This window comes from Cyanistes caeruleus, chromosome 1 (genome assembly GCF_971803275.1).
Source record: "Cyanistes caeruleus chromosome 1, bCyaCae1.hap1.1, whole genome shotgun sequence".
NCBI lineage: Eukaryota > Metazoa > Chordata > Aves > Passeriformes > Paridae > Cyanistes > Cyanistes caeruleus.
In genome coordinates, this window is record NC_141701.1 from 123,548,128 (window position 1) to 123,562,334 (window position 14,207).

Consider the following 14,207-nt stretch of genomic DNA (forward strand, 5'->3'; position numbering starts at 1 on the left):
TGACATTGGGCAAGCATGCAGCTTTTATATAAAAATATATAAAAATGCTTTTACTTCCTTGAAAATTCAATTGGTGCAAAAAATTCTCTAGAGAGACATGCTCCTCTCCTGGTTGCTAAATGTGCTTCCCACACAAAGGAACCAGGTGGACAGACATGGGAATGCCAGGCAGTTGTTATCACACCTCTAACGCTCCAACTCTTGCCGGAGTTTGCAATGGAAAAAGAAAAGGATGGAGTCGGCATGAGGCGCTAATTCCATTCAGCTGTGCAAGAAGTGGATGGAAATGAGCATCTGTGAGGCAAAACTCTGAAGGGAGACTGGAAGACAAGATTTCATGATCCTACGCTCCTAAGAGGTAGCAAAGAGAGCATGCAATGAGAAAAACAGAAATTAAACAAAATATCATCTCTTATTGGATGTTTATACCAAGGTGGCTTGATACATCCAGCCCTACAAAGGAAATGGGCATCTCCAAGACTTACAGGAGGCGAGTCTGGTTACCATCAGGGAAGAATCAGACCAGGAATTTTCACCTGCAGAATTTTTCTTTTACAGTAAAAATTGTTTTGTTGTTCTAATCAGGCAGGCATGAATATGTGGGGTGAGAGCTACATTTTAGATGAAAACTCCAAGAAGGAAGGACACTACTCTGGTTTTCTTCAGAGTGAAAATCCATTGGAAATATTCCTCCTGAAAAACAAACTCAGATGTTGACAGTTATGAAAGCTTTATTTTTCTAGCATTTCCATGCTAGGATACATTTTAGAAAAGCTACCCTTTGAAAAGCTCTGAAGAATTGCAGAAGGGCCAAGTGAACAAACAGAATGTTCTGACATTTCCTTTCTTGAATACTGTTTATAAGTCATCTAAACCAGTTTGTCATTCCAAAGACTAAAGACTGAAGTCCCAAAATAAATGTCGCTCACAACAACCATGCTTTGCATTGGAAAAAGAATGTCTTCATTGCCTGAAGGTTACTGACATAAATAGAGTCAAGGTTTTGAATATTGTGTAACATGCATTTGTTGTTGAGCCTGTTTAGTTCCTGGACAGCGATGTGAGGTGCAACAGTGACAAGAGCTACTGTTATGCCCAGTTTTGAGCAGTATAGACAAAGTTTAATCTTTGGAGATGTAGTAATTTTAAAATAATAATTGCTGATTATCTCTGCTGAGAGCGGCTTCATTGTTTTGTAACCATATAACTTTAACTACATTTTAATTCAAAGTGCTAATCTGTTTTTATCATATTGATACATAGAGAATTAGATGAAAACTGAAATCCCACTGCACTTCAGGCTAGGGGATTATTTTGCTTAAAACTCTGTGATTAAGCAAGTACAGCTAATAATTATTTATTACCATGAAGGCATACTAAGTGTCTTCTAGATGAGATAAATAATCCTTTAAAACCTAAGGCAGGGATTATCCTATTGCTGGTGAACTGCCACTATTAAAAGTCAAGATTAATCAAAGAAAAAATAAAATTAGTAACATCTGGCTAGATTTTCTCTCCTTACTCTTCTGTAAGGAGTCTCAGCATGTGAAGATTTTTTTTCTGACTTGAAGAAAAGATTTTGAAATCTTGACATTTATGGCTGCAAAGAATTGCCATTCTTGTTCTTCCCTGAAGTGTTTTGATATTAAATTTTACATAGAACCTGGAGAATGGGTGGAACGTACTGAATATTCATTCCCACCTCTCAACTTCATGTCAATAACTTTTTTCACACTCTTCACCAAACAGACTGCGCATGTGTTTCTATGTGTTATATTTGTGAGTGACATGACTCAACTGCAACAACAAAATGTTCTCACTATAAAAATGCCTAAAAAAAATATTAGGCACTTTGCCGTAGAATTTTGGAAACTTGACTCCCAGTGTGCATTTTGCCACTCTATTAGTTAAGGTTTTGTAGTCAAGATAAGTTTTACTAAGATTTAGTTCAGTAAAAATATAGTTTTAAAAGAGATTCTAGAGCATTCCACTGACGTCTCAATCAGCTCTTCCTGTTATGTTTTCTTTTTACTTGTGAATTCAAGGTAATGAAAATTGCCAGAAAGGAAGTCTGGAATGGGCTGTAGTGTCTGTGTAGTCATATGATACTTGGTTTTGTGTCTTAATTTCATTCAGACTGATTCATTCATTTATTGCATGAAACAATTTGGGACTTAAAAAAAACCCAAGATGACTGAAACTAACTTTTGATCAGAAGGAAATACTCTCAGTAGCTGAGAGTAAAAACCAACACATCAAGATAGATCCTTTAAGACAGAGAGATTTCTATTTTAATTAAGGTTCCCAGTGTTTAAAATTGTGTCCGGGGTGATAATGTGAAAACATTTGTTGGATTATAGCAGATCCCACATCTGCAAATAAGAAATTCTCAGTAGTGTACAAATGCACCATCATATTGGATGGATTAATTTTAATAAAATAGGCTCTATACACTTTGATCAACCACACTGTGGTTCACGGGTGAAACCCTGATACTGAGTGTGTGGTAAACCTGTGAATTTTTTGTGCAGGATGGGCCATTTCTGTTTCTTGGCAGGGAAAAGGATTACACAGTATTACAATTATTAAAATTCTAATTTGGGGCCAGGTTTTGCCCTCAGGAACTTCCTTAATTTCAGCAGGGAGTTCTGCATGTTTATCTGATTGAAGAATTTGGACACTATCATTCTTGGTGAAGAATGATAGTTTTTTTCTTTAACAAGAATGTGCACTAGTCAAATCTAAAATCTGAACGTAGCAGGGATAAGTTTCCTACCAGGAGACGAATGTCAGTAACTGTTCTGTTTTGATAACGCAAAGCTATTTCCTTGTAAAGGGAGTGGGAGATGGAGCAGAAGGAAGGAAAGAGGGATCTTCTTCCAGATAGCTTGTAGGCTTGTTTTTAAATTATGACTTTGGATCTAACAACAGGTTTGGCAAGTGTTTGCCTAGGAAATCCTGACACTGTGCCAGATTTTCTTAGCTGGTTTGTAGTAGAGTGTGCATTTTTTAAATACACTGTAATCATTTCAGACCACATAATTAGAAACACAAAGCAGTTTACTGAAACATAGTGATATATTAAGAGTTCGGTTAATTACACATAAAGAAACAAGTCAGACTTCAAAACCTTTACTCAGTTTCTGCTTTATTTGCAATGGGGCATGCTGATGGGACTTTGCCTGCTTAACATTGAGTAGGAGTTCCAGAATTTTAACCTGAGGGTAAAATTTTCAAAGCATTTAAGTGACTGGCTCACTGAAATCAATAGGACTTTCACTCCTTAGGGCAACACTTCACAAAATATGTAGATACCAAAGTCCAGTTCACTTCAGTGTCTATGTGTAGTAAAAAAAAATTTAAAAAATCCATCTTTCCTGTACTAAATTTCCTTAAAATAGAAATGTTACATTTCAGTGTCATCTAAGAGTTTCTGAAAATATTATCACAAATGGACAGGCTGTTATTCTCTTTTTTTTTTTTTCATTTATAAAATGTTTTGGTACTCTTTCTTCTTCAATACGTGCAGAAATCATAAATGTGTTTTGTATGATAAGCCACATTGTCTTCAAACTTGTCTTAAAATCTTACTGCAAATGTTCAAGAAGAGTTCTTCACTTAACTGTAATTTTTCCTAGAATTTAAAACCAAAAAAAAAATTCCCCCTTTTCAGTCTATTCAATGTCTTTTTTGATAAAAGTGATAATTTACCTCCTTTGAAGCCACAGCCTGACCTAAATTATTTTGTTTACATTATGTATAAGAGCAAGCAGAAAAAAATAAAATTGTAATATGGCATCTTAGGGAGATGAAGAAGATACAAATCAGAACTGATTAGTAATTCTTATGAATGAGAATATATGTTGTATTTTCCATTGAATCTCTCAAATGTAATTTACTGAGAAAATTAAGAAGTGTCAGTATAGAAAACCTCAGTATTCAAAAAATCTTTGGTTTTAGAATTTGCAGCATGGGTATCTTGGTTCTCTAACATGTTTTCTGTATGAGCTTTAGAACTATGCTAACTTGTTGCACAACAGATTACACGTTCTCAACAGTTGCATTTATTACAATTTTACCTCACTTTCAGACAAGTTCTCTTATCAAGCTCCAAATCACATTTTAGGCAGCTTTGAAGTACATTACTAATATACTTATTGCTTAACAGAAAATAGCCTGACAGTCCTTTCTGTTTTAAGGTGCAAAGTAATGAATGTCAGTTTATGTTTTTGCAATCATTTATCTGAGCCTGTGCTTACTCTCAAAGTATCTGGCTTTGAAACAAGTCAGAAGTGCAGTGCTCTAATGGTCTTCTTCTTGGAACTAACAATAAAAATACAAATTTTCAAACTTTCTTTCCATGATACCTTCATTCTAATTCTGGACATTTTCTGTCATTGTTAAAACTGGGCAGGTCTAAGCTTTATGAAAAATTGAGGGTTCCTTTTTTTTTTTTTTTCTTTGTGCATGTTCAGTGATTGTGTGGTTTTCAAGGCTCTCTGGCAGTCATTTGTACTTGTCAGTGCATACTCTTCTATTCCCTGTGGCTGTTTTGTGCTGCTAGACAGGTGTGTGCACTCTGCACAAAACTTTGCCCTTTGGACATCATTAGAGTGTCTAAGAAACATGGAGAAATGGGATCCTGACAGACTTATAAATGACCATGAAGAAGGGAATTCTCTTTTGGGATCTTTATGGAACGTATGCCTTATATTATTCCACATCCACTGAGAGAGCGTGATTTTTCCATCACAGAAAATGCAAAAAAGCAAGATTTAAGGTGCAGATAACTCTGAATACCATTCTCTCTGAAGAGTGATGGATGTCTTTACCACTATGTTTAGGTTCACTCAGAAGCAAGGCTGTTAAGATAGGAAGAGCAGTTAAGTTGAAAAAATGTGTAGTTAAATGTAGCACTTTATCCCTGGGTACAGATACAAACATTTAAATTAATCTGGTTAATGGGTTTCTGCCCTGTGTCTTCCCCACAGTCACCTTTCAAGCATCTGAATAAACAAGGGCCTTTGTACCATGCCAAGCAGCAGAACGAAGCTCTCTTCTATCTTTGGGAGCAGTGAAATCCAGACTCCTGGACCCTTCACACTGAGCACTCAACCTCTCCAGACACTCAGGTATAGTCAGTATGCCCTGGCTAATCTTAAGTATCATAATGGAAGATAAAGGAGAGAGAATTTACTGCCTAGGACTCAAAGCACATAGAGTTTTATAGATCAATAAGAACATCCTGAGTTATGCCCCGGGGCAAAAAGGAAGCCAGTGCAGACTTCAAAGACCTTGTGTAATATATTCCTTATGGCCAATATTACAGATTAAGCAGAGCAATGTTCGACACAAGCCATCAAATCTGACTAGAATGAGAGCAGACTATACACTGTATAAGTCTGCTTTGGAGGCTAAGAGGATAACTTAGAGTCTTCACCTTTGAGAACTTATCACAACAACTAACTAATGATAGCAAAATATATTTTAAGTCTGGGAACTTATTCTGAGTTAAGCAACAAGAAACACCTTCTGATTCTAAAGTTCACTGAGGAAGAATAACCAAATTTATCAGATCAGAATTCCTTCAAGCAACTTCTAATCTCTTTCAGGGAGACTCAGAAAAAGTGAAAGACTGCAAGCTCTAGGTTTGATAAAGAAAGTAAAAAGCAAATTAGCTGACAGAAGCTTCAGAAGCCTGCTTGCCTTTCAAAGTAGCGAGGCTGACAGTACTGCCCAAGAAACTGATATCACAGTACTTTAGTAAAATATTTGTAACAAGTGGAAAACACAAATAAAATTAAAACAATGTCTACTCTGTATCTAGTGCACCGAAAAATGAGGTAATCTGTATTATCTTTCCTGTGGCAAAATCAGGGCCAAAATTTTCCTTACAAAAGCTGTAAGAGGCTTTCCTTGAGGTTTTCCTTCTCTAAGTGACAAGACCAAGAGATGTACGTGACAAACCTAATGGTTTCACCTAGACTAAATTTGAAAGGATGATCATTAGCTTTCATTGAAAGCTGAAAAGGTTGAGGCCTAGCAAGCTCCTTGTAGATCCAGCCCTATAATGACTCCAAAGTCCCATTAATTTTCCCTGTGAGAAGATTATATGCCTTATTTCACAGAAAACAGCTTTCAAGGAAACCTCTGTCTTTCTTAAGACTTGTCTAATGTGGGAAAATCTCTCTCCTAGGAAGAAGTCCCCTGACTGATATACACAGGTACTGCAGATAACTGGAAAACTGATTCCATGCTTTTAATTACAGTGCCTCAGTTCAGCACAGAGACTATCCTGCAGGGAAGGTGAGATGTGTAAAGATCTGTGAATATGAAAAAAAGATGAAGTAGGACTTGAACGTCAACAAGGTTCACTGCCGTTGAAAAAAAACCGCTCAAATATTAATGATCTGTAAAGTTCATATCTTTTTTTATTATTTGTCTAAGAAAATATTTTTTTAAGGGAATGTAAAATGCACATCTTTGCTTTTGGGGTTAGATTAGATGCTCCATGAGAGTGGAACTTGGAGCTTTGTAAAGAGTTAGCAGTGATCCCACTCCTCCGTACATTACCTTGCTGAAAGATCTCACTCTGCCTTGCAACATTCTTGTTATTCCAGAACTGGGTTGGGCTAGTCATAATAGATGCAGGCAATCAACTCAACTTCCCCACACACAGCTCTGCCAGTAAAACTCACTTCACCTTGCAACACTCCTGTTTTTCCTGTGTCCTTTAAGCAAAAGTTATCAGTTTGGCACTCACTGTGGAGGTGTCCTTACTCCTGCTGAAATCCAGGATAACTTTCTTAGTGATGCAAGAGGAAAGTGTTGCTGACATAGACAAAAGTCTGCTTGTGACTAGGGTGAAACAAAGTTGTCTTCTGTAAATGACAGATTTTGATCCTGGCAATAGATGTAACTAACCTGAGTTCCACTTATGATTTTATTACAGCAATAAAATTCAGTGTGACTTTAGATATCAACTTCGTTACAGAGAGTGTGAGATTACAGTCTAACCTTTACATAATATGGCCTTCTGCAAGGCTGTGCTTTTTCCCAAGAAAAAGGTTTCCTTTCTAGTTAGAACACCAGAATTTTCAATGTTGATCACTGTTTTTTTATCTATTTTGAAAATCTATAGAGCATTCACCATGATGGAGACAAGCATTGGCCTACTGGAAACATCTCAGTTTACACTGGTGTGTGTATCTGGAGCATGCAATTTTATGTAAAATCAAGTAAGTGCATAACACAACAAAAAAGTATACCAAAGTAAGGATTATTCTTCCAAAATTTTGAAAAAAGATTTGCATGTTTTCTCTTTGTTTCCTTTACCACATGAAATAACACATTAAAATATAAGAATGCTCTAGGCAATGTACAAAACTAAAAAAGACTAGTTTGGTGAATGAGCATGGTGAGAGGCTATGAATATGGATACGTTTGTACTAAGCAGCCTAGAGGAGATACTTTTTATGTGTGGTGATACAGAAATACATACTTATAACTCTGCACATCAGGGAGAGAATATTCCCCTAAACGAAGTAATTTCCCTTGCAGTACTCCCTGTTGATCAAAGCTGCATAATTTAAAGCATCTAGAGGCAGCTTTAAATTATTCACAATATTTTTTTTAAAATAGTTTTGGTATATTGCAGACAGTATTTGTGTAACTAGCAGTCTTCTGTAAGTCCTATAAATTTTTGCATCTTTACAGAGCTCATCTCAGTTTGAGATGGAGGTGCATAACTTTGCATAAATTGGGCAGGAGAGATTCATTCTGACACCGTGTTGGTCGCATCATGAGGAAGTGTCAGGCACACGGGACCATAGGGAATGGCAGGGCAGAACCGGCAGTCTCTAGGTCTCAGCCTGAATGCTGCTGTGTGCTGGTTCCTAAGAGTTTTCTGATACCCTCAAAAGCCCCAAATAGGAATCCTGCAATTAGTGCATCTAACTCCTCCTTTACTGCAGTCTTCTCTCCTATTGGTGAAAGGTCTTCGCAGCTCATGTAGGGACCCCACCCCTTTTGTGGGTTTTCATTCTGAAGCTATCCACAACTTTACACCTGAATGAATGCCAAACCTCTCTGAATATATAAAGGAAACCTCCAAGAGCAATTTCAGTTACACAGAAGAAGCAGAAGGAAAAGATTTCATCCAGCTCTGTCAGACAGAGACTGAACCAGCCATGCTTCTCCCTGCCATTCACTTCTATGGCTTTCTCCTGGCTTGCATCTTCACGAGAAGCTACTTGGCTTTCAAGAACGATGCCACAGAGATACTTTATTCTCACGTCGTTAAACCTGCTGCGGCGAGCCCAAGCAGCAACAGCACGTTGAATCAAGCTCGGAACGGAGGCAGGCACTACACCAGCACTGGATCCGACCGTAACAGTGAGTATCCCATCGGCGGCACTTCCACCGCAGCCGTGGGCGGCAGCCCCGCCTGGCCCGGCCCCGGGAGCCGGGAGAGGGAGCGGAGCCCGGCCGGAGCCGCGCGTCCCGTGGCAGCACCTCGGCCCCCCCGCCCGAGCGCGGCGCTCCAGGGAAGCGGCGCCTGGGGGAAGCCGCGCCACGGGAAGATGCTGCTGGTTCCGGGCCGGGATCTGCCTCGCCGGGCGGCCCCCGGGCCAGCCGCCCTCCCACCCCCGTGCTGGGAAGTCCTGTAGGACCGGCTCTCTCGGGCAGGTTACTTCCTGAGGGAGGTTCATCCAGGAATGTCGGGTTCTATGGGATCTATCCGGCAGGGAAGCGAGATTAAAAAAAATGAGAGAGGCATTTCCAAAGAGCTCGCTTTTTTGACTCACCTCCCAGTGCTGGCAGGGGAGGTGTCTGGGCTAATTTTCAACTGCAATAAAAAACTCTGAATTTTGTTCCCGCTGTTTAGTTTTACTTCCTGCTGTAGCATTTACCCGCTTAACACCTCCAGCAAAAGTAAACAAATCAGTTCGTAATTTACCTATGATCTCTGCTCTAACTTGCCTTTTATATATCCAGTCTTCCTTCTGAGTTGTATGTATATATGTCAGATACATGGGGATCTGGAAACCTGCTGACTTTATCTGTTCCCTCCCCTGCACACCGCCTTAAAATGAAAGAAATCCAGATACAGAAACACACACACACCAACCCGCCCACAGCAACTTGATAAAAATAGAGTTATCCCTGGAAAGTGAAGGCAACAAGTGACACCGATACCTTTCAGCTAAGCCAGGTGTGTCAGCTTCTGTGAATGCTAAGGGTTTAAATGCACAGGAAACATCTCATCATTATGAGATTACTGGAACAGCCCAGTAGGTATTCATTGTCACAGAGCTGTCACTGGTGAAAAGCTGAGCCGGGGAAGACAGAAAAACAGAAGGAAAGACAAACTCAGATCTGTTACCAGCTGCTTCCAGGTACATTCCTGAGTGCAGCTGCAGGAAGGCAAGCTTGAATCTTTTCTGCAAAGCAGGCAGTAGAGCAGCCCTGTCATTTGGCCCTGAGATCAGCCTGCAGATTTACGGTCCCTCTGCCTGCCCACCTGACACACAGAGGACAGGGTGAAGTAATCTTAATGCAGTGCCTTAATTCAGAGCTTGGTCCCAAAAATCCAAGTAGAAACAGAAGGAGCCTGTAGCTGTAATATGTAGATGTACCTTCAAAGCCTTTTATGATTCACTCTAAAATGTTTCTAGTAATTACTTCTATTTTAAAAGCGTTAGTTAATTGCATTGTGTGTAGAATCTGTGCCGTAATTGTCCTTCGGAAAGAGGGAGAGCACAGCCAGTAAAGATTGCTTATTAAAATTAAGCACACTGTGGGCGTTTATTTCAAAGTGTAATTACTGAAATAAACAGTTGTGTTTATTGCAGTGTGCAGAGCTGCACATACAGACAGGTACAAACATGCCTGTATGAGCAGCTTTGCATGTTGATGCTGTCAGCTGCCTGAGAGAATTTGCAGGATCCTCTATGTTACACATAATATATAGACTACTACAGTTACAAAGACGGTGTTCTCTTGAGGGCAAAATGACCCCTCTGAAATTGTAACTGCTAGTCATTCTAACTTCTTTGGCAGTTCCTATGTACCACCATTCTGTGGTAACTTCAGATGTTACCACTTCTTCAGTGTCTGCTTGGAGCCACAGAGTTCATGGGGAACTGTAACCGTGTAATGAGAAGAGACACACTATTTGAAATTAATTTAAAAGCATTTCAACTGTTTCCAAAGCAGTGTTTTCCCCCTTACTAATGATCCAACATAATTGTTGTAAACATCACAGAGCAGATTCCCTAGACTGAGAACAAGCAGGAAACATTTCTTCCCTTGGGGCATTTTTTCCTCTTCTAAAAGGTATGTCCCTGAGAAGAAGGATAGAGAATAAAATTGCTGCTTCTACCACAATTGCTGAAGTGCATGTCATTAGGATTTCTTTATGCTGTGGTATTATCCAGCGATACCATCAGCACTTGAGGCCCTTGTGTTGAGGGACACAACAGCAAAGAGATGTCCTGTAAAGATTACAGCCTACTTTAACTTCTTCAAAACATACCTGGTTAATGTGAAAATGACTGATTAAGGAAATCACTCCATTCTGAATCTCAGTGTTTCTTGTTCTGTGCATTCTGCAGATCGAGTTCAAGTTGGTTGTCGAGAACTGAGATCCACCAAGTACATCTCAGATGGCCAGTGCACCAGCATTAATCCCCTCAAAGAACTGGTGTGTGCTGGTGAATGCCTCCCTTTGCCACTGCTCCCCAACTGGATTGGAGGAGGTTATGGAACCAAGTACTGGAGCAGGCGGAGCTCGCAGGAGTGGAGATGTGTCAATGACAAAACTCGCACTCAGAGGATTCAGCTTCAGTGCCAGGATGGAAGTATAAGAACCTACAAAATAACTGTGGTCACAGCCTGCAAGTGCAAGCGATACACCAGGCAGCACAATGAGTCCAGCCACAACTTTGAGGGAACCTCTCAAGCAAAACCCATCCAACACCACAAAGAAAGGAAAAGAGCCAGTAAATCCAGCAAGCATAGTACAAGTTAGAAGTCAGACATTCTCTGTTCTCTCATCTCCCTTTCCTTGTGCCAAAATTGAACTCACCTGTAACCATTTGCTTTACCATTCTGACTGCTTAAAGACAAGTCTGCCATTGCTGTGTTCTCAGTTGACACTACATGATTATTGCTTTGACCAAAATCAAAAAGGGCATTCTCAGCATATGGACCTTTTGGGTGATTTTCCAAATGCTCAAGATGGGGAATAATGCAAGCCTTCCAAATCCACACTATAAACTTTTACAATTTCTCCAGCTATGGAAGCAAAGAAAATTTGCCAAGAGTATTCATTGAAGTCAATTTTGAAAATGATGCTTTTTTGTGTGTTTTTCTGAGAACAGTTATCACATCTATTGCCTTTTATATCATGTTTTATGATCTCCTCACAACAGCTTAAAAATACAACACCTTGTATCTGCTTTCAGATTAATTCTAAGAAAAAGTGCTTTGCATGCTCACCTTTCTCTTATCTCAGTATACCAAAAATTAAAATATGCATGGCAGCAATCAAAAAGTAAAGCTGAACAAACTATTTATTTGTTGTTGTAATTATTTAATGAGCTTTTATGTGTGTTATTTCCCTTCAAAATTTCCTTATGTTTATAGCTTTTCATATGTATCAAAGTATTTTCCTATGATTTGGGGCTGGATTACAACATACATTTTGTAGATAATGTAAAATAGACATTTTAGCATTTAGGTATATATATTTTAATTTTGAACATTCATAGACTTAGGTGTTATTTTGACATAGCATCATAAAAACTGTATTTTTCATTCTTCATCTTGTATTATTTTTTGTTTAAAAAGTGTGCAATCAAAGGACAGATATGACTTCCTTTCAAATTCATTGGTTTTTCTTTTTTTTTTTACAAAAATAAACACTGCTAAAAAATGGTATTGTCTGGCTCTCTGAATGAATATGCACACATGTCAACCAGTCACAACACTTAAACTTAAAAAAGGGAAAGTATTATTTGGTTTAAAAGAGTCTATCCATGAAATTTAACATTGAAACAATCTTTGTCAATGTAAAAATCTTATATGACCGTTTAACAGATGGTGATTATTAATGGTCCAAGTCAGGTTCTTATTTAACAGTTCTCAAGTTCTACATTTCAGAAAAAGTGTATATTTGAGAAATTTTACAAGCTAGTGAGACACTGCCATTTTTTTTTTCTTTTCATTAGTAATGATCATGTCAGAATAATGGTATAAATTACATATGGTTTCATTTATTTATAGAACCAATAAAGTCCTGCACATATACTCACAATTTCATACAGAATGTATCAGAAAATTAGTAATTAATCTACTTTTCAACACATAGTGCATAAATCAGGTGTTCTTAATCTTTCAAGCTATATTTAAACACTGAGCAAGATTTCTTCATGAGATTCTGCTGTTCTTAAATCATTAACTTTTACAATCCATTTGCACCCAAAGTAAAAATTACACAAGAGGAGAGTAATGAAAAATCTTGCCTGATAAGGGCTCACCCAAGTTCTCTTTGACCTTCTTTTTATCTCATCCTATTTTGCATTTTAATTCCAAAAGACTAATCATGAAGTTCTTGGCAGAGATCTTGGTCATTTATGTAGAACTGTTTGAAAATCACTGCTACTGCCTGCCTTGACTTAGTGAATCCTAAATTTTATTGACAAAAAGTAGTGATTTTTCCTCAAAGTTACTTTCAAGAATTCACTTTAAAATTTGCCATAGGTAAAAGAGAGATGCACTTTTAATTCAATTTTAAGTGATCCATATGGTAGTACAGCTAAAAGCCCCCATTAATGAACTAGTTGTTTCAAGTTTAGTTTTGACTGTGAGTATATCAAAATGATGAGAACAGAGACCATTTATACTTAAATTCTCTGAACTCAAAGGTGCTTCTTTTAAGCATAAAAAGAGAGATGATGAATAAAGGAGTCGGCAGGGAGAGAACTGAAATGACATTGCTGCTAGGCATATCAGTTCAGCAGACTTAGAGTTTGACTATTTTTTGTTGTTGTTGTTTTAACACAGTATAGTTTTGCTCACTCATTTCATGACATAAAAATTTTTCCCAAATGCCAAACATCTATCTGTCTATCTTTAAATTGCTATCCAGATACTTATTCAAGATGATAAAACACAAAATACTGAGATAATGGACCAAAATATATCTAATTTCAATCCAAATAATCACTAAAAATCAGTAAATTTGCTCTATATGTTCTGTGTTTAACTTCCAGAAATAAGAGGGGTGAAAAAACTGCACATCTTGCTTGTAACTCTTCTTCAGTGAAGTTGGACTGCAGGAACAAAATATCTGCTTAATATCAGTTTACATTTACAAATAGGGATAATAACTTCTAGATTGTCTTTTTATGCATAAATACCCAAAGGGGAATAATCTGATACATTTCTGCTAAAATAATTTTGTGAAATTTTGCTGGACATGCTATAGAAAAACCATGGGACTCATTTCTAAGTGTGGCATATTTGAGGGAACATGAGAGAAGCCAGTGGGAGCTGTGTCCATCAGCAGCAACTTAACTTTGACATGCCACCTGAGTTAGCTGAGGTCTCTTCTTTGGCCATGACTGGCCTTTTGTGGGAGAGGTCTGCAGGAAAGCAGCACAAGAAATATGTTAATGTAGAATTTTCTGAAGGAATAATGTTATTCCTTCATATTCTTTGATGCAACTTGTAACTCTGAATGCTTCAGTGGCCTATACAATCTGCCTTCTGTTTCATCCTGTTACATGTGAACTCACAGGGGTCTATCCAAGGATCAAGACAAAAGGCATCACACAAGTACATCTAACTAGTTTCTTGTGGAGAATCTCCAGCATGTAAAGTTGCAGTGGGTAGGATATGGGCCATTGCTTTTGTGGAAGTCAGTGGTCAAAGTTTGTCAAAGACTCAGTGAAATAGTATTACTTAAACTGAAATAATTTTAGATATGATACACCTCAAGTTTGCTTCTGAGTTAAATGGAAAGACAAACATGTCAAAATTTTATCTAAAATATTAAGTCAAATAGATACAAGAAGTATGTAAATGTATTGAAAAACTACAGTGTAGAGGCAGATTAGGTATTTTTTCATTCATTAGACTATAAATAGTCTAGATTTAGTACACTAAAATTATATAAAAGTTGACTTTCTCAAAAATGTTCA

General features: G+C 37.9%; 1 protein-coding gene across 1 annotated transcript in view; it reads left to right on the forward strand.

The window, feature by feature from the left end:
* SOSTDC1 (sclerostin domain containing 1) overlaps positions 1–11,714 on the forward strand; it is a 34,431-nt gene extending 22,717 nt beyond the window's left edge. The window contains exons 3-7 of the mRNA XM_023920429.2: positions 4,992–5,132; positions 6,197–6,306; positions 7,142–7,238; positions 7,717–8,394; positions 10,617–11,714. Of these exons, the coding sequence (XP_023776197.1) occupies positions 8,076–8,394; positions 10,617–11,032 (735 nt within the window). The 5' untranslated portion in view covers positions 4,992–5,132; positions 6,197–6,306; positions 7,142–7,238; positions 7,717–8,075 and the 3' untranslated portion in view covers positions 11,033–11,714. The remainder of the gene's footprint in view (positions 1–4,991; positions 5,133–6,196; positions 6,307–7,141; positions 7,239–7,716; positions 8,395–10,616) is intronic.
* The last annotated feature ends 2,493 nt before the right edge of the window (positions 11,715–14,207 follow it).